Raw genomic sequence first — 20,169 nt, forward strand, 5'->3', positions numbered from 1 at the left:
TTAAGTGGATCAAAGGTCAAGGTCAAGCACAAAGCTGTTTATATATTTTAAAATAGTTTATTGATCATTCCTCCTATTCCTTAAATGAATCTTAATCCTCCAAATGCAACAAGAAGCTATTTCTACATTGAAGCATCTCTGAAATGTAAGAACAACATGCCATTAGTTGGCCAGGTCTGGTTTGGATCAGCTAATACACTTTGCAAAGGGGATTATCTAAATTAAGCTTTGCTTCCTCCCCAAGGAATGTCAGAAGTTGTGTCTGGGTGTGTGACTTACTAGTTTTGAGTATGATGGGGCTTCAGCTGCCAAGTCAGTGAGCCCTTCAAAGAGCCCACCACTTCTTTGGCAGAACATGGAGGAATATTTTATAGACAGGATTATACTACACAGTCATGCTGAGAGGTCCTGCTGATCTGCATCCAGACAAACTGATTGCATCACTTGTGGGATTGAAAATAGAAGGCTGGCCGCATTAGAGTCACTTCTTTCTCCCCTGAATGGTGAAAGGCACCAAGCAGGAGCAGGATTAACGACACTTGCTCTGGTGTTTGTTTACCTAACAGTCTAGAGGGGGGCGACTCCAGGAAGCTTCCAGTTTGCAATTTTTAGAATTTTTTTTTTTTTTTGATTGTATGCTGTCCTAATCTCAATACTTGGTTTTGTTCCTTACCTCAAGGAGATAGCACTTAGAAGTAAGAGATCAGTAGCTGGCTCATATAATTGAAATTATGCAACCAAAAACTCAAGAAACGGGAAGCATTAATATTTACCACAAACACAAGGTTGGTATTGACAAACTGAGAGATGTAATTGTCAACTTGTTTTTTATTGGATTCCTCCAGTATGTTTCCTGCCACTTCTGCTCAAAAAAATAAAAAGAGTAAGACTGGGAAAGATGTCATAATGCAAATTCCTTCAGCTGAATCAAATATGTAACTGCATCTTTTGGTGTAAAGATACGGTCAGCTGACCAGATTTTCAGGCACTTGTTGATCTCTGACTTAATCCCAGTTGTTTCTAAGGTTGGAACATAGCCATGCAAAAAGAAAAATAAAATCTAGAAGAAATTCTTCGGCCTCACCAGGGTACACAGAAAGAGAAATCAGCTGTGTACTCCATGTGTAGGAAGATGGAACCCTTGAGCTTTCTTGTTCAAACTTGTATCAAATATGCAGAATGAAGGAAACTCTTCAATAAGACTGTTTAAAGTGAAACTACACAAGTGGTGGTCATTCTGACAGTTCCAGAAAAATTCTTTACTGCCTACCTATCTAATATCAGGCAGGTGAACATATGAGCTAAGTGCTTTACCTAACTACTGCTAGTACTCCAACTAATCCTCCAAAGTGTTTATCATCATTTGTATTTTATATTAAGTGAGTTGGACTATAAAGAAAGCTGAATGCTGAAGAATTGATGCTTTTGAATTGTGGTGTTGGAGAAGACTCTTGAGAGTCCCTTGGACTGCGAGGAGATCCAACCAGTCCATCCTAAAGGAGATCAGTCCTGGGTGTTCATTGGAATGACTGATGTTGAAGCTGAAACTACAATATTTTGGCCACCTGATGCGAAGAGCTGACTCATTTGAAAAGACCCTGATGCTGGGAAAAATTGAGGGCAGAAGGAGAAGGGGATGACAGAGGATGAGATGGTTGGATGGCATCACCGACTCAATGGACATGGGTTTGGGTGAACCCCGGGAGTTGGTGATGGACAGGGAGGCCTGGCGTGCTGCAGTCCATGGGGTTGCAAAGAGTTGGATACGACTTAGTGACTGAACTGAACTGCACTGAAAGTTCCAAGAGGTCAGGTAACTTGCCAGGGACCAAACAGCTGATATATGGCAAAATTAGGGTTCAAGTCCATGATGATTCTCTGTCTTAATTATTATAAAAATGTGTTTGCAATGTGATGCAGCCTGAAGATTAATTGATGTGGTTGTCAAGTTATCCTCTTAGCATAATAAAATACTAATTTGAAGAAAGGAATAGGAATTGGTTTGGCCTATATATAGATCATTATTTATTCCTTCTAATATTAGAGTAGGCAGTATAACTATTTTACCTTGGGAATTCACTGAACCTATTTGACAAGCTTCATCTGTCTTTTAGATAGAGTTTATGGAAAGTTATTGAGTTAATTTTAAGTGATTGAAATATGCCTAATTTCATGATACTAAAGTGTAACTTTCTAACAAATTACTGTAATTTAATAGTGAAGTATTGATTTTTAAATCAGTTAAATCAGTCTTTCTAATTAAAGTTATCCTCCATCTGATAAGTTCTTTATAAAATACTGAAGTAAAATCACAACTCATCAGTCACTGTTGATACTGCCAATTCCATCTCCTAAATATTTTTCCAATTGGTCTTGTTCTTTCTATTTACTCTTACTCTGTTTTTTAGGCCAAAATCCCATTAATTTTTGTCTCAGCCATTGTGGTGACCTCTTTGCATGGCTTAATGCCTTAAACTTTTCAAACCTATCATCCAAAAGTCTGCCAAAGTCTTTCTAAAATGCAAGTCACATTATTTTCCCCATTTTTTTCTTTAGATCTCCATATGTACTAGTTCAGCTCAACCTCTAAATCTCTAGATAACATATGCCCAACCCTCGTCTGATTCTCTGTAATGGACTGAGGAAAGTTGTCAAGTACTTTAGCATGAAACATGGTCCATGATCATTAATATCCTAATTTTATAGCCTTACTTCAGAAGTCTTTTTATATTTTAGAAGCATGGTCTAATAACTAAGAGCAGGAGCTCTGAGGTCAGACTGCCTGGATTGGCCTTGATTCTGCTGTAACCTGCTCTGCCACTTATAATTTGTGTGATTTTGAGCAAGTTATATGAACTTTCTGTGCTTTGGTTGTTCTCATTTGTAACATAGGGGTGATGATAATAGTGCATGGAGTTGATATGAGGATTAATTGAGTTATTGCTTAAAAAACACTGAATACAGTGCTTGAAACACACAGTAAGTGTTTAATCACGCTAATTATTAGTATCACATTGAAGACTTGATGTTTGTTCAGACATGATTGATGCTTGCCTTATTGGGCTTCCCTGGTGGCTCAGCTGGTAAAGAATCTTCCTGCAGTGAGGGAGACCTGGGTTCAATCCCTGGGTTGGGAAGATCCCCTGGAGAAGGGAAAGGCTACCCACTCCAGTATTCTGGCCTGGAGAGTTCCATAGCCTGTATACTGCATGGAGTCGCTAAAAGTCGGACACGACTGAGTGACTTCAACTTTCTCTTTCTTTTGTCCGGAATGCCCTGTAGAGCTCACACACGTCTGTCCCTTCAAAACTCAATGTAGATATTACCCCTTCCAAGAAGCTTTTTTCTGATTCTGCCAAATATATTTGCTTATTACAACTTATGGGATTACAATCTACCTTGTTTTTTCCTCCTGTCACTTCACTTATCCCATCACATGGCGGGGTGTGTGTGTATCTATCTATGAACCACTGGACTGTGACCTTCTGGAACATAGAAACTGTGCTTTATTTATTTCTGTGCTCATGCTCCCAAGCACAGTTCTCTACATATAGTATATATAATTTTAAATGCTTTTTGAATGTTGACTGATGAACTGGCAAGTGAACTGGCAAATATCCCAACAAATGTCATTTATCTATGTGCACACAAACGCACACACAACTTAAAAATATTTTAATGGAAAACACAGATCACATAGTTTACATTAAATATTGTAAACATTTTCATTGTTCTTAACATAAATAAAATACAGATGGCTTTTTTACCACTGTTCTGCATCCCTAAAAGCCCACTGCATGGCAACCAAGGTTATCAGTCCACATTCTGAGGTTCACTAATTCAGCCCTAGATAGTATCTCAGACCATTCTAGACTCATGACTGTTTGCATTTTCCTGATTAACAAAAAAAAATCAACACAAGCCTAACTGATCTAAGTGTTAAATTGTACAGAAGTGTATGAATTGAAATTCAAAATCCCTAATTCCATATTCCCCCACCCCCCACAGAGAATCATCATTAACAGATTTGCAGTTTGGTACCTATTCTTCCAGACCTTTTAATGAATATATTAAAATATACACGTGTAGATAGAGAGTACATATTTATCTGTGTGGTTACAGAGATACACACCCATATGCAATTACACATATGCACAAGTACATATTTATATCATGCATGCATATGTGTATACATTGTAACTATTTTTAAAATGCTGGGTTTATTTCTACTTTATAACAATTTATCATGGATATATTATATATTTAACTATATGCTATACCTCATTCATTGCTAGAAATGCACTAAAATTTACAGCTCAGTAGAACTTTCTGTATTATTTTATATATTCAAAGATATTGATAATTATCAGCAAATTTTACATTCTCCCCAAGTGTTCATGGGCTTTCTAATTTCCTCAAACTTTGCTATCCATTTTATTAACCTTGTTTACCTAAGAGGTTATATTGTACGTCTTTCCTGGTTATTGACTATTTGAATTCTTCTTCTGGGACTAGCCTATTCATGTATGTTTCTCATTTTTTATTGGATTGTTTCTCTAATATTATTAATTCCTTATATAAATTATTTAATCGATATTAAAATTTTGTAGTATATATCACAAATATTTTCTCTAGTTTGTTGTTTATTTTTCAGCCTGTTTTTTAGGAAGAATTTTTAGTGTTATGAGGTTGTATACATATTTTTTTCTTCTCAGCTTCTGGCTTCCACAGAATATTTAGCTTATTCTTATCTGCCTCAAACTTTGAAAAGTTTATTTGCTGATTGTTTACCTGTAGTGATCTATGCTTCTGTTCCACATTTGAATTACAGAAATATTTAACTTTGTATTTTAAGAAACAATTTACTACATTCAAGTTAGAAAATTCAATATAAATTTAACCTGAACTTAGTATATGCCCTTGTTTGAGTACGGGGATGGAAAGATTATTCTTTGAAAACCATATTTGCAACGAATGTAAGCAACATACAGATTAAAAATCATTTAAAAATTGAAAGAGCTCTGAGGAGATTCAGGCAGATGACAATGAGAAGGTTTCTATAATACTGACACCTACCTCCTTGTTTGAGGGCTACATTTTCACACAGAGGACTTAAGGAACTGTCGCTCCTGTTAATCCAGTTGCAGCTATGATACGAACTCTACTGTAGGAGACAATCTGAAAGGGAGAACTTTTTCTGTGAAAGTTTCAAGATCTGTTCAGTGATTTGAGATGCCAGTGTTTTCCATGAGATAAGCTGGAGGAGGCAGACTGAGAAAATTAGGAGGAAAAGTCAACCAAAAACGTCAGGTAGGGCTTTGTATATACTCAATTAGAACCTTTACTGAAGTTAAAGGTCTGGAGTATTTAGCTTATTTTATTCTTCATTGAAGTGTACCTCTGCCTCAAACTAGAAGTTGAATGCCAAAATTCTATGTATATCTCTTCTCAAAGTGTTTCCAGAAAGAAGAGAAACAGGAAATACTAAAAATCCTATGAGGAAACTCTTTGGATTTCAAGTTCAATTTGAATAGATATAAGCACACAGTTTTCCTTGTGGCTCAACTGGTAAAGAATCTACCGGCAATGCGGGAGTCCTGGGCTCAATCCCTGGGTTGGGAAGATCCCCTGGAGAAGGGAAAGGCTATCCACTCCAGTATTCTGGCCTGGAGAATTCTATGGACTGTATAGTCCATGGGGTCACAAAGAGTCAGACACGACTGAACAACTCGCACTTTCCATAAATTGCAGTTCCATGGAACACCAGTTCTAAGGGATGCATCATAATAAAACTATTTATTTAATTTAGACTTCCCCAAAACTTGACATAGAACTCTTAACTATAGAATGTCTAATAAAAGTAAAAATATTATCAGCAGTGGCCACAGGACTGGAAAACGTCAGTTTTCATTCCAATCCCAAAGAAAGGCAATGCCAAAAAATGTTCAAACTACTGCATAAATGCACTCATCTCACATGCTAGCAAAGTAACACTCAAAGTTATTTAAGCCAGGCTTCAGCAGTACATGAGCCATGAACTTCCAGATGTTCAAGCTGGATTTAGAAAAGGCAGAGGAACCAGAGATCAAATTGCCAACAGCTGCTGGACCATTGAAAAAGCAAGAGAGTTCCAGAAAAACATCTGCTTTATTGAGTACACCAAAGCCTTTGACTCTGTGGATCACAACAAACTCTGAAAAATTCTTAAAGAGATGGGAATACCAAACCACCTTACCTGCCTCTTGAGAAATATGTATGCAGGTCAAGAAGCAACAGTTACAACTAGACATGGAATAACAGACTGGTTCTAAATAGGGAAAGGAGTATGTAAAGGCTATATATTGTCACCCTCCTTATTTAACTTCTATGCATAGTACATCATGCAAAATGCCGGGCTGGATGAAGCACAAGCTGGGATCAAGATTGCCGGGAGAAATATCAATAACCTCAGATATACAGATGACACTACCCTTATGGCAGAAGCAAAGAAAAACTAAAGAGCCTCTTGATGAAAGTGAACGAGGAGAGTAAAAAAGTGGGCTTAAAGCTCAACATTCAGAAAACTAAGATCATGGCATTTGGTCCCATTACTTCATGGCAAATAGATGGGGAAACAATAGAAACAGTGATAGACTTTGTTTTTTGGGGCTCCAAAACCACTGCAGATGGTGACTGCAGCCATGAAATTAAAAGACACTTGCTCCTTAGAAGAAAAGTTATGACCAACTTAGCATATTAAAAAGAAGAGACATAACTTTGCCAACAAAGGTCCCTCCAGTCAAAGCTTTGGTTTTTCCGGTAGTCATGTGTGGATGTGAGAGTTGAAGTATAAAGAAAGCTGAGTGTGAAAGAATTGATCCTTTTGAACTGTGGTTTTAGAGAAGACTCTTGAGAGTTCCTTGGACTGCAAGGAGATCCAACCAGTCTGAAGCTGAAACGCTAATGCTTTGGCAACCTGATATGAAGTACTGACTCATTGGAAAAGACCTTGATGCTGGGAAAGATTGAAGGCAAGAGGAGAAGGGGACGACAGAGGATGGCATCACCAACTTAATGGACATGAGTTTGAGCAAGCTCCGGGAGTCAGTGATGGACAGGAAAGACTGCCTTGCTGCTTGCTGCAGTCCATGGGGTCGCAAAGAGTTGGACACAACTGAGCAACTGAACTGAGCTGAATAAAAATATACTGCATGTACTCTAGAAAACAGTGCACTGGACTTTGGAATTACCATCCAGGTTTCAGATTATGCATTTAAACCTAAACTAAATTTGTTGCTAAAGGCCATCATCAGGGGAAATATGACTGCTTTGCCTATTGAATTTAGGACAGTGGAGCTGTCTTGTTCTTCAGATCAACTTTTTTTTAAAAAATAAATTTATTTATTTTAATTGGAAGTTAATTACTTTACAATATTGTATTGGTTTTGCCATATATTGACATGAATCTGCCATGGGTGTACATGTGTTCCCCAGATCAACTTTTATATATAAAAGCCTCCGTGCGCAGCTGAGATGGCCTCTCCCTACTTAACCGGATAGGGAAAATGTAAGAGGACCAATAAAAGACCTCACGACACAATGGGATATAATCAATATATTGAGTAAGAAAATTAAATTTAATGGCAGAGGGTTTAAGGCAGAAAGAAAATCTCAGTTAAGATTTTTTTTAATGGCTTGGCAAAAAAATTTTGTTTTTATACATGGAAAAGATGAATAGGTTGAAATATTGTGAAAGACAAGCTCCCAAAAATAACCAGATGGAGAGCAGCAAATAGTAAAGGGATATTAAGTTGATGCCTTGATTCTTGGCTGTTATAATGTAAGTATGTGGAAGTAGATAGAGATTGCTTCTGCTGCTGCTGCTAAGTCACTTCAGTCAGGTACGACTCTTTGTGACCCCATGGACGGCAGTCTACCAGGCTCCCCCGTCCCTGGGATTCTCCAGGCAAGAGCACTAGAGTGGGTTGCCATTTCCTTCTCCAATGCATGAAAGTGAAAAGTCAAAGTGAAGTCATTCAGTCATGTCTGACTCTCAGCGACCCCATAGGCTGCAGCCTACCAGGCTCCTCCATCCATAAAATTTTCCAGGCAAGAGTACTGGAGTGGGGTGCCATTGCCTTCTCCGAGATAGAGATTATGTTATAGTAAATCAGAGAAATGAGACTCTAAAGCTAGTTTTCATAACACTGGGTTGTCATGGACAGTTTTCTAGTCTGAGAAGTTAGAACAGTTGGCTTTTTATTTTGGTTCTGATATAGTGTTTGCACAATTTTATACATGGTATTTATAGATTTTTACCTAAATCTAGGCCTTGTAATATATTCTCATTCTGTATCACTATTTTACTTTAAGAATAAAAAGACATGGGATTTTTTACTGCTCTACAGCAAAAATGGTGTATTACAACAATATAATTAGTAAGTAGAGATAGTATATGAATATTTTCTGGCAGAAGAGTTTTGGATTCAAGCCAGTTTGGAAATAATAAGGAAGGGCTAACTTCCCAAGTAGATAATAACTAATGGATGAGAATTGTTAAAGAAAAGAGGATGGTGTTTTGGAAGCCAAATATGAAGAGGTGGAAGGGAGGGGATGAATAGTATCAAAAAGATAACAATTTTGCCTGAAAAAGTCTAAAAATTATCATTAATGTAAAGGGTATCTTTAGTAAATAAAGCTAATAGAGAAATACTATGGAATAAAAGCAATTAAAGAGAATCCAAGTGAAGAAATGAGATAAGAAAATGACTTGAAGAGATTAGTTAGGTGCTAAGACATGCCATTTGTGAAACAGTGTGGCATGTTCCCAATTTGCTTATAGTTTTTATGCATTTGATTTTTAAGGCATATATTTCATTCTCAATCTTGTGAGATGTCTGTGATGCAAAGCAAATTTCTTCCCTGGGTATCCCTTCTTTATTTTACATGAATTTGTAGTTTAAAATGACAGGCTATGTTGATGTCTTTTAATACCTAGTAGCCATGCTCGGAGAAGGCAATGGCACCCCACTCCAGTACTCTTGCCTGGAAAATCCCATGGACGGAGGACCCTGGTGGGCCGCAGTCCATGAGGTCGCTAAGAGTCGGACACGACTGAGCGACTTCACTTTGACTTTTCACTTTCATGCATTGGAGAAGGAAATGGCAACCCACTCCAGTGTTCTTGCCTGGAGAGTCCCAGGGACGGGGGAGCCTGGTGGGCTGCCGTCTATGGGGTCGCACAGAGTTGGACACGACTGAAGCGACTTAGCAGCAGCTGGAGCAGCCATGGTCCATTAAGATTGTTTGGTGAATTATGAAAATTAACATTTTTTTTCCCAACATGCTAAGTGTATACTCCTTTTACTTGGGAAGTACAGACTTTTTGTTACACAAGCCAGAGTTCAGAATTTTTTCCTTTGGCATGGGGATTTCTTTGATCAACTTTCATTCTCAGCTCTTTCCAAAATTCTGAAAATCAAAATAGAACAAAAACTCCTTTATGACCTCTCAGATAGTAGCCATCTTTTAGTATATGTCTTCTTGAGAAAAAAATGCTTCAAAAGTAGAAAATGGGAAAACATGAATGCAAAAAAAAGTATTATGTCTGAAACAGAAGTTTCTTGTAGCTGCTTTTTTCTTTCATTTGAATTTTTTTTCCCATTTCTCTCTGAAAATAAATGGTTAGAGTGGGAATAGTGTCATTTTATATTTTACATTGGCACTCAGCAAATAATAAATGCAAACAAAAGCATGGTATTTTCCAAATCAGAATGTTACCTACTAATTAAGAAAACTTAAAAGCCAGTGCTCATCTTATTTCAGGAACAAAATGATAATTCAGAATTTTTATCTAGTATTTTATAACTATACATCCAAATGTTGCTCTTTTCATTATTACAGTTAAGGTTTCTTGGTAGTATACTGTAACTCTTGTGAATTTGAAAGAAAATTTTCCATAAGTTCACGGACTTGATTCTATTGGCATTTAACATCTGATCATTACCCTAGGAAGAGAAACAAAAATAATTAAAAGTAAACTGAGAATGAGCTAAGGCATCCACTGTGGTTAATTCTCAGATCAGAAGGCCAAAAATTAACAGTCACAGAGAAAACCTCCTCTGACATGCATAGCAAGCATACTAATCACTTAACAATGGGTGGGATAAAGATTTTAACCAATAAAAAAGGTATTTGGTATTATTTGGTTTTGTTTGCTTTTTAGATACTAACTTTTCCAGCAGCAAGTTACTGACGCAGAAGAAAACACTAAAACGCAACGAATCATACCTACTCCTTCAGAAATGCCGTGTGTGTCTCATCTTTCTCCAGCTTCCTTGCCTGAAGTTTTCATTCCAAAAAATGCTTTAATAAATAAAAATGACCTTTACATTTTCCCAAATCATTATACCCAAGATCTATTCAACTGAGTTTGCTTAATGACTGGTCAGGACAGAGATCCTTTCACAGTGCTATAGAATATAAAGCAACTCAAAATAGAGAAGCGGATCTTCTTAGATTGCAAAAGTCACAGAGCTGTGTCAATGGGTCTCAATGTGAAGTTTTCTGGGCGTGCTACCAAAGGTGTTGTAAATTAGTAAGTTCTTACACATAGAAGCATCACAGTGTTTTTCAGGCTTAGTTCAATGGGCAGCTTTTCTTTGATGTTCCACATTTTTTTGGAGGATAAGTTTATCAGCAAAGATCTGGAATTACCACTTGCAGGTCTCTCCACACTTCTTAATCTGTGTTATGGGCAGTCAGATATTCCAGCTCATCCCCTACTACAGGGAGTTGGAAAATTTGGCTCTTCAAACAATCTCTATTTTATGACTTAAGTATTAAGTTTAGAACACTCTCTAGTGTCCCCTTTTTGAAAACGTATAGTAATGATTCAGTGCTACATTTCTCCAAGGTAAACTAAATACCCAGTCTGGTATGTTACATTTGAATAACACCTTGTAAACTAAGGACTGGTTGAACCTTCTGTAAATGAAACTGAGAAAACTGAATAAGGCTCTTCTCTGAGGAATACTAGTATATTATACACTCTATAAAATGTAAGTGCTTTTTATTTCCAGTCAGTTGCTAGCATCCAACAGTGCTTCTGCATTTTCTATCATTTTTAATGTGCAATATGCAAAGGGAGTATCCTGTGAAGAGTTCTGAAAGAAAGAAGGTTCTTGGTTGAGGACTGTATCACTCCAAGCAAAGCTTCCCAAGTCCTTTTGTAAGACCATCCCATCAGCAACATAATCTTCCTTTTTGGAACCAATTATTCAGTAATTTGGAAATTTGTTATGCCTTTAGCCCTTATCTTGAAGCTCTGATTGAGAGATAAAGTAAGCTAGTGGTTACAATACAGGGCCAGGTATCAATAATCCCAAGAAATGTAATTCATTGTGACTTTACATAGCTTAGTTTCTGGTCCTCTGGTTTCTGCATCAATATGCTATTCCTCGTGAAATGTAATCCCTGTTAATGTTTTGAAAATCCCAAATGAATGAAACAAAGTAAATAAAAAATAGTTTCTGTAGTTTGTTCAAACTTTTTTCTGAACTACTGCTTCTATTTCTTATTGGATCCATTTCTTTAATGAAAATTATGCTATAATTTCTCCAGACAGAGTCCAAGTTAACTACCCTGGATATAAGATACATCCCAAGAAATAAATTACATTTAGGAAACAAACATCACTCTAACAATAACTGATCTAATAATTCTTCATTTCAAATGCTATATAATGTCATTCCTATTAAATATATATTTATGTATAAATGCATTTTTATGTATATACTTTTTCTGAGTCACTTGCTTCATAAATATTTCCATGGTGAAATACCTAACTAAAATTTCTTACAGTAAATAAACTCAGGAACTAGTTGAATCATGCTTCTTATAGCATTTTAAAACTAAATCTTATCTTCACTTCCTTGTAGTTTATTAGAACACAAAATCTTTGAAATGGAGGGAAAACACAAGGAAGAATTGGACACCTTAAAGGAAGAGAAAGAGAATCTTCAAGGCTTGGTTACTCGTCAAACATATATAATCCAGGAACTGGAGAAACAATTGAACAGAGCCACCACCAATAACAGTGTCCTTCAGAAGCAGCAGCTGGAGCTGATGGACACAGTGCATAACCTTGTCAACCTCTGCACTAAAGAAGGTAGTAAGAATTTCTTCCTTACTTTGGTTATAGTAAATATTTTATTTAATATAGAGCAAGTAAATATCCAATGTAACTTTCTAAGTTGCATTGATTGCTAGTATAGAAGCAGCAAAAGAACTTTATTCTTAGAAGCATTTAATGAAGTTTGCACTGACAATTTTCTCATGTTTTTAACTTCAGAGAAATTATTCATAAGCTTGGGTTCATGAATTCACCATATCTTTCTAATTTCTCCTTTTTTATTGGCCTTTTGGCCTTAAATAAAATCTATTAGGTTCTCATAGATAAATATTTAGTACTGTAACGTTAGACACTTAACTATACAGGACAGAATTTAGACACTATTAAAGATTAGTTCAGAGTGCTGAGAAGAATTTCAGGAGCGTTCCCATTTTAAAACTATTTCTTTTGCAGTGGAGGAGAGGGAAGAGTTACCTGCAGAGACAAAGAGGCACAGAAGTTCCTAATAACTGTTATGAAGGAGGAGGAATATTTGTTATTAAAAGCCTGTTTTAGGATTATTCATGTGGCCCTGTATGGAGAAGACCTAACAAGGGCATATGCACAAACTTATTCTGGGCTATCTTCATGATAGTGAAAGTATAAACTTTTAATACCCACCAGAATATCTGGAGCCATTTAGCCATTGGAAATATTGTAGGCCTGTGTCTCTTTAGAAGACATCCATCCATCTGTCCACCTGTCCACCCATCAGTTATTGAAAAAATGTCTCTGTGTACACCTGTTCACTTCAAGCAGAACCTCACCTGAGCCTCAGGAAAACGCTTCAAAGTTTGGAGTTTCTATAGTTCTGCTCACTAATCAGTCTTCCTATGAGTGAACATGGACAAGAAAACACCACTTATATCTGAAGGTTGTGGTTATCATTAAGCTGTCGCTTATGTGATCATTCATGTAACGGTTCAGTGTTCATATGTAATGTACATAATTGGAGGCTTCTTTAATTTAACAGTGGACTTGAGCTATATTAAAAATAGCTCAGTTCCATAGTCTCATGTATACATATGAATACAGAGGATAACTCCATTTTAAGTGATCTTATTTTAAAGACATTTAGCATTTCTCTATTACACTCCATTACCTTCGGTTCTATCTCCTTTAGATAGTCTAAACAAGTCCTTAATATACTTTTTGAAGAATATTTTTTAAACAGTGAGTTCCCAGGGCTCCGTTTGTGTGTGCTCAGAAATGTGATTGAGAAGGAAAAAACCTGCTAATCAGTCAGAGCCTGCCAAAACCTTGAGTTAGAGTCCACTGGAAGGAAAACAGGATAGAATTTTGCCAGAGAATTTTAATAGAGCTCATGAGTATTTAGAAATTAAGTATTAATATGAGACATATCTATTCTCATATTGAACTGAATACATTAGGGGAAAAATTGAAAACATATTTTTCTTATCATCCTGAGACGTAATGCACATGGAGTTGAGTAGTTCTTTTTTTTTTATTAATGATGTTAGAAATATCAAGCCTTGGTGATTCTCACAAAGCTCATATGTCTGCCTACTTATCATAATTTCACTTCTTTTCTGAGTACTTGTCCAATAAATATGTCTTTAAACTTTTTCAGGCAGGAGGGTGACTTCAAAATTAAAATTCCTGGCTAGTTTTGGTCTTTGGGTGCAACATCAGGAATCAAACATCTGTTCAAGAAATGTAATTTATTGAACAATAACAATGGCACTCCTGATGGATGCTACCCACAACATCACTCAGTGTATGAGAAAAGTAACTATGCCTATTCTATTATAACTATGCCTATTCTATTATAGAGCACATCCAAAAAGTAATTGGAAAAGGAAGTGGCAACCCACACCAATGTTCTTGCCTGGGAAATCCCATGGACAGAGGAGTCTGGCGGGTTACAGATCATGAGACAGAGTCAGACAGAACTGAGTGACTAACTACAGAGGGAGGCAGAAATTGTCTAATACTTCATACCTCTAGACATTTATTTTCTTTTTAATGATAAAATTATAAAACAAATCCTATTTAACTATATTTTATAATCCAACTTTCTCACACACACAATGTAAGCATATTAAGCTATTATCCAATGGATTCTAGGCTCTCATAGTCTGTCAAAGTCGCTCAGTCATGTCTGACTCTTTGCGACCCCATGGACTGTACATGGAATTCTCCAGGCCAGAATACTGGAGTGGGTAGCCTTTCCCTTCTCCAGGGGATCTTCCCAACCCAGGGATCAAACCCAGGTCTCCCTCACTGCAGGCAGATTCTTTACCAGCTAGCCACAAGGGAAGCCCAAATAGTGAAAGTGAAAGTTGCTCAGTCGTGTTTGACTCTTTGTGATCTCATGGACTATACAGTCCATGTAATTCTCTAGGCCAGAATACTGGAATGGGTAGCCTTTCCCTTCTCCAGAGGATCTTCCCAGCCCAGATATCGAACCCAGGTCTCCTGCATTGCAGGTGGATTCTTTACCAGCTGAGCCACAAGGGAAGCCCAAGAATACCAGAGTGGGTAGCCTATCCCTTCTCCAGGGGATCTTCCCAACCCAGGAATTGAACCAGCGTCTCCTGCATTGCAGGTGGATTCTTTACCAACTGAGCTATCAGGGAAGCCCATGCTCTCATAACCACAGATTTTATTTGCTTCTTGTTAGACTTTTATTTTTCTCTAATCCCACAGTTAACTATTCTACTAAGTATTTGGTGATTTAAGAATTCATGAGACACAAAAGTGGAATGTGTCTCTCACTAAGTTTTCTACAAAGATTTTACTTCATTTTCATTGGCACCATAGCTTTTGGTTACAGTGAATTTAAAACTTTAAATGACTAATTGCATAATACTAGATTAAATGCATGTGTGCTAAATTGCTTCAATCGTGTCCGACTCTTTGCAACCCCGTGGGCTCCTCTGTCCATGGGATTCTCTGGACATTGGAGGGATTGCCATACCCTCCTCCAGGGAATCTTCCTAACCCAGGGATTGAACCAATGTATCCTGCATTACAGGCAGATACTTTACCATCTGAACCACCAGGGAAGTCCACTAGATTAAATATCAGTTACTGAAACAAACTTATTTCATTCTAATTTCAAAATACATGAGTAAAATCTTTTCCTTCTTAAGACCACAAATTCATTTATGAAGTAAATTTGTTATTTACCAAAGATTACACATAAATGTCCTCTCTTTAAAAATAAATATATGTAAATAAACCTAAATCAATACATTACAATAAATGTACCACTTTTCTAAAATGTATATTTCAAAAAAAAAAATGCAAAGAGTAGTCTTCTGAGTTTCAAAAAATCTGTGTCATAATCCAAAAAGGCAAAAATTTTAACTGACCTAAGGTTCTTCTCACTCTAACTTGACTAAGTCAGTCATTTATGGATACAGCCTGAATAGAATACTACAAAACAGGAGAAAAAATTTCTACTGAGTTTTTTCCTGTCATTGGCAACTAATTTAATCTTTATGAAGCTGTTTAATCATTTATAGGGGTTTCCCCAGTGGCACAGTGGTAAAGAATTCACCTGCAATGCAGGAGAAGCAGGATACACAGGTTCAATCCCCACATAGGGAACATCCCCTGGAGGAGGAAATGGCAGCCCACCTCAGTATTCTTGTGGGGAAAATCCCATAACAGATGAGTCTAGTGGGCTACAATCATGGAGAGGCAAAGAGCTTGCTAATCATTTCTTATGTAGGATAATTATATCTACTTCACAATGATAGTGAGAACATTAGATACTTCATATTAAAACAAAAGTATGGGACATATTTGATTCATTAAACATTAGTTCCTTCCTTTTCCTCCAAGTGACAAAATTCAACTAAATGCAAATTTATTAAGTGCTAGTTATAAGTAAAATTTCTTTCACAGAAAATGTATGAATACAGTGCTCTAGAGTGTCTGACTGTTGACAGTCATCCAAGTCCCTTCTTTTTAACTTGTTTCCGAATCACTAAAATGGAATCATGATATTCAATTCCTGGTGAGTAAGAATTAACAGAGGTTTGTATAAAACTCATAGCATCAAGTGTTATGTAGTATTTTTTTTTCACTTTCACTTTTCATACTAAACCACTTAAGGTCATTTTCTAAAATAGTTTAGCAAACTTTCCTCTTGTCTTAACAGGCAATAGCAGTATCTTAGGCACATAGTCATTGCAAACTGAATTGTGTCTGTTTTTTAAGACTTCTGGGTAACACTTATTTTTGTCTATTCTTTGTCTGCAAACACTTGGTTGCATTTATTCTTAGAAACATTACCACTGAAGAAACATTACTCTCAATGTTATCATAGTGTCAAACCTTAGCTGACTGCTTCAGGTTTTTGGCAATTCAAGTTATTCTGGGAATTAAATAGTTTACATTGATAACAGCACGGAAGCAAGGTTTAGAATTCTTTGGGGAGGATAATCAGGTACTGTGACTATCAACATCCAGCAGTCATCTCTGTTGAGAGGTGATTGAAGCATCATCACGTACCTTGAACACACACAAGACAAACATGATGTTATGTGACCAAGAATTTAATTATTAACAAACCATAAAATATAAGAAAGAGAAATACAGAAAATAGTATTTAGGCTCCATTGTAAAATTACACTGACTGATTTTCTTACTGTCCAAATCAGTTTAGAACATACTCCTATGATACCAAGATATGATTTATAAACTTGTCATTCATTCATTAAATAGTTATACAGCAACTATTTTGCTTCAGATTCTCTTCTGAGGATAAAGATGTCCATCTATTTTTATTTAACAAATATTTGCAGAGTTCCTATAATATGCCAGGTACTGTTCAGACCACTAGGGAGAGAGAAAAGTGTACTGTCTGTGGCTCCAAGAAAACTAGAATTTGGTGGGGAAAGAGACAGGTAAACAGACAATTGTATTTCATAAATATTTGCTAGACGTGAGGCCAGGGTGCCAGGGGACTAGTGAAACACACAGGAAGAATACTGGAATCATGACAGAGACAGAGGAATGAGGGCAGAATCCAGCATCTGCAGACTCTTCTTAAGTAAGGCTTTGGTTGAATCCTTATTATGATTCAGGCATTGATTAAGCTTTATGTGTTTTAGTCCTCACAGTAACAGTATAAGGGAACTACTATGGTTAGCCCCATTTTATAAATTCCACAAGCTATCAGTAATTTGCCTAAGGCTGCATAGCTGGAAAAGGTCAATCCAGGAATAAAACATAGGCAGGATGGTTCTAATGAGGAGACAGTGACTAAGTCTTCAAAATGAAGAAAACCGAGGGTACTCCAGAGAGCATAAACAACATGTATATTTGCCAGGAGTCATCAAAATGGGTGGGGGGGTGTACACCTAAATGTACAACCTATTTCTCAGAATTGAAGGCAGAAGAACAATGAAAGATGAAATTAGAAAGGTAAACAGAAGGAGATCAAAATACCTGTGGTTTTTTTTTTTCCTTGAAAGCAATAAGAAGTCATTGTCAGTATATAAGGACAATAATGACATTATCATTTTAGAAAAATCACCCCAAGTCACAGTATAGGAACAACACATTGTTAAGTTGACAAGTCTGGAAGCAGAGGGACCAGATGGATGCTTTGCCATTTATTAAAATATTAACAAATACTTAAGAGAGTATGAGCCAGTCTTCTTAGCCCCTTGCATATATTAACTCATTTAATTCTGACAACAACTCTGTAAACGAAGTGCTCTTATTAACCTTATCTGACGGACAAAGAAATTAAGCATATAAAGGTAAATAATTTTTAAATATTACACTGCTAGCAAGTGAGAAGGCTGAGATTTGAACCCACAGTCTAGATCTTGATTCTGTACATTATCCACTATACTATGATTGAGAGAAAAGGTATATTGATTGTTTTCATCAGGTTCTCAAAAGGATCTTCTGGGAGAGAAATAATGAGGTCAGGATCAAACCAGGGCAAATGGAAAGGCAACTAGAGGGAAATTTTGTGAACAAAGAGTGAGAATCAACAAGAGATAACCACTTATTTAGAAGTAAACTCAAATATATTAGAAATTCTGGGTTGACTAATTTTGATATTTCTTAAAATCAACAACATGAGAAAAGAAACAGGCTTAGGAGGCAAGATTTAGTTTGAGCATATGGACTGAGGTGACTATGGAAGGCAGGGGAATGAGTCAGGAGTTCAGTAGTAAAATCCTGATGACCATATAGATTGGTGTGTCCTCAGAGGAGACAGTTGGTAAAGCCATGCTGTTCAATGGAATCACTGAACGTGTGTATAAAGCAATGACAAAACCATTTGGGGGTTATAAATCCATTCAAGAATCTGATAAAAACTAGTCTACCATTACTTAGTGCAAATACTTGGCACAAATCTGTGTACAATTTCAGGGGATCTACAGAGTGAATTACAGAAATCCATAAAATACAGAAATTACATAATATATTATGAACTCCTTTTAAAATATTAAGAATGTGAATCAAATACAGAAAGTTGGGAGTTCTTTAACGGACAGATAAAGGAGACCAAAATAGCAGTTATGAGCAGAGAGAAAAGACTGTTATATAGGGTCTATTTTAGTGGCAAAAAAAACAGAAAGTTCAAACAAACAGACAACTTTGGAACTGAGATGTCACCTTCCATAGGGAGAGTTTGAATGAACTGTAGAGCTCAACTGCATAGACTGCAGGCTAAAATGAGTAAGATGAATTAAAAGCAGAAAATGTCTCGTGCTCATGCTCAGTCGCTTCAGTCAGGTCCCACTCTTAGTGACCCTGTGGACTGTAGCTCACCAGGTTCCTCTGTCCATGGGATTCTCCAGGCAAGAATACTGGAGTGGTTTGCCATTTCCTCCTCCAGGGGATCTTCCCAACCTAGGGATAGAACCCACATCTCCTGCGGCTTCTGCATCGCAGGCAGATTCTTTACCACTGAGGTGTGAGGGAAGCCCCAAATAGTACTGGAGTAGATTGCCATTTCCTTCTCTAAAATGTTGTCCACCCCCATCCAAATGTTGAATGTGAAACGGTGGATAGCAGTTTCAGGTAGAGAAGCACTCAGGGTAGAGAGGAATAAAAAGAAACTTAAAAATAAATACCAAGAGACAAGAGCATATTTATATGCTTAGCTCCTTAATATGAAGTATAAAATTTTCAAATCATAAGAAGCTTCTCTTGACGTTTACTTTAAAAGTTTCTTTCATATCATCTGAAAGAGATAATGACTGATACTACAAATTTTTAAGCGATCTCAATTATTTGGTTTAATGTGTCTTTCCCAGGGGCTGATTGCAATGGTACGGAACGTTTGATCATTATTTTCAGGCTTCTGGCCTTCTGAAAAGGGGAAATGAGGCATTTGCTTCCTTTGCAGTGCTGAGGGGACATTTGGCTCTGTTCTCAGAATAATTCTACCATCTGAAAAGAATTTACCTCCCGTGCAGTGTCTATTGAGTTTGTGAAGTAAATCATTCAGTCAAGGGATGAGACAGCTTGAACTCCTACAAGTCCCTTGAGTTAAGAACAACTCTTAAAAACATCACAAGCGATGGAGGAAATTAAAACTTTTTGAATGTCACTCATATAAACATTGATAAAAACAGAAAATATCATTTTTATTGACTTAGTAAAATATTTGGTTTCTCGTTGACTACTTGTAATGCACAATTTAACATTAGGTAGAAAGAGAAAGAAAAATACAGGAAGTCATCTGCTGAACACTACAGTGAGCGCTTGTTTCCATTTAATGAGGGGAATGCTTTATCTTGACAGAAAATTACATGTCAAACATTTACAATTTCCTTAAAATGAACCACACTTCTAGCACTTCCTTTCACAAAACCTAATGGCTTAAGGGGAAAGTGACTATTTATTTTTGGAAATGGTATGTTTCTCCTTTTTGGTGGAGCATGTTATCGGCCTTCTGAAAAGTCATAATTTCTGTTAAAAAAAAATTGTGTGAATAGAAGATAGCCAAAATAATGATAACAGAATAAGAAATAATACAGTCTTTGACCTCTCCCATGAACTATTACTAAATCACA

The 20,169-nt window shown here is 36.6% G+C and overlaps 1 protein-coding gene across 2 annotated transcripts in view; it reads left to right on the plus strand.

Annotated features, from left to right (window-relative positions):
- Positions 1–20,169, plus strand: part of ANGPT1 (angiopoietin 1) — a 301,836-nt gene that overhangs the window by 202,535 nt on the left and 79,132 nt on the right. For both annotated transcript variants that reach the window (XM_055546445.1, XM_055546444.1), the window contains exon 4: positions 11,919–12,148. In XM_055546445.1, coding sequence (XP_055402420.1) covers positions 11,919–12,148 — 230 coding nt within the window. The remainder of the gene's footprint in view (positions 1–11,918; positions 12,149–20,169) is intronic.

Source organism: Bubalus kerabau, chromosome 14 (genome assembly GCF_029407905.1).
Source record: "Bubalus kerabau isolate K-KA32 ecotype Philippines breed swamp buffalo chromosome 14, PCC_UOA_SB_1v2, whole genome shotgun sequence".
Classification (NCBI taxonomy): Eukaryota; Metazoa; Chordata; class Mammalia; order Artiodactyla; family Bovidae; genus Bubalus; species Bubalus kerabau.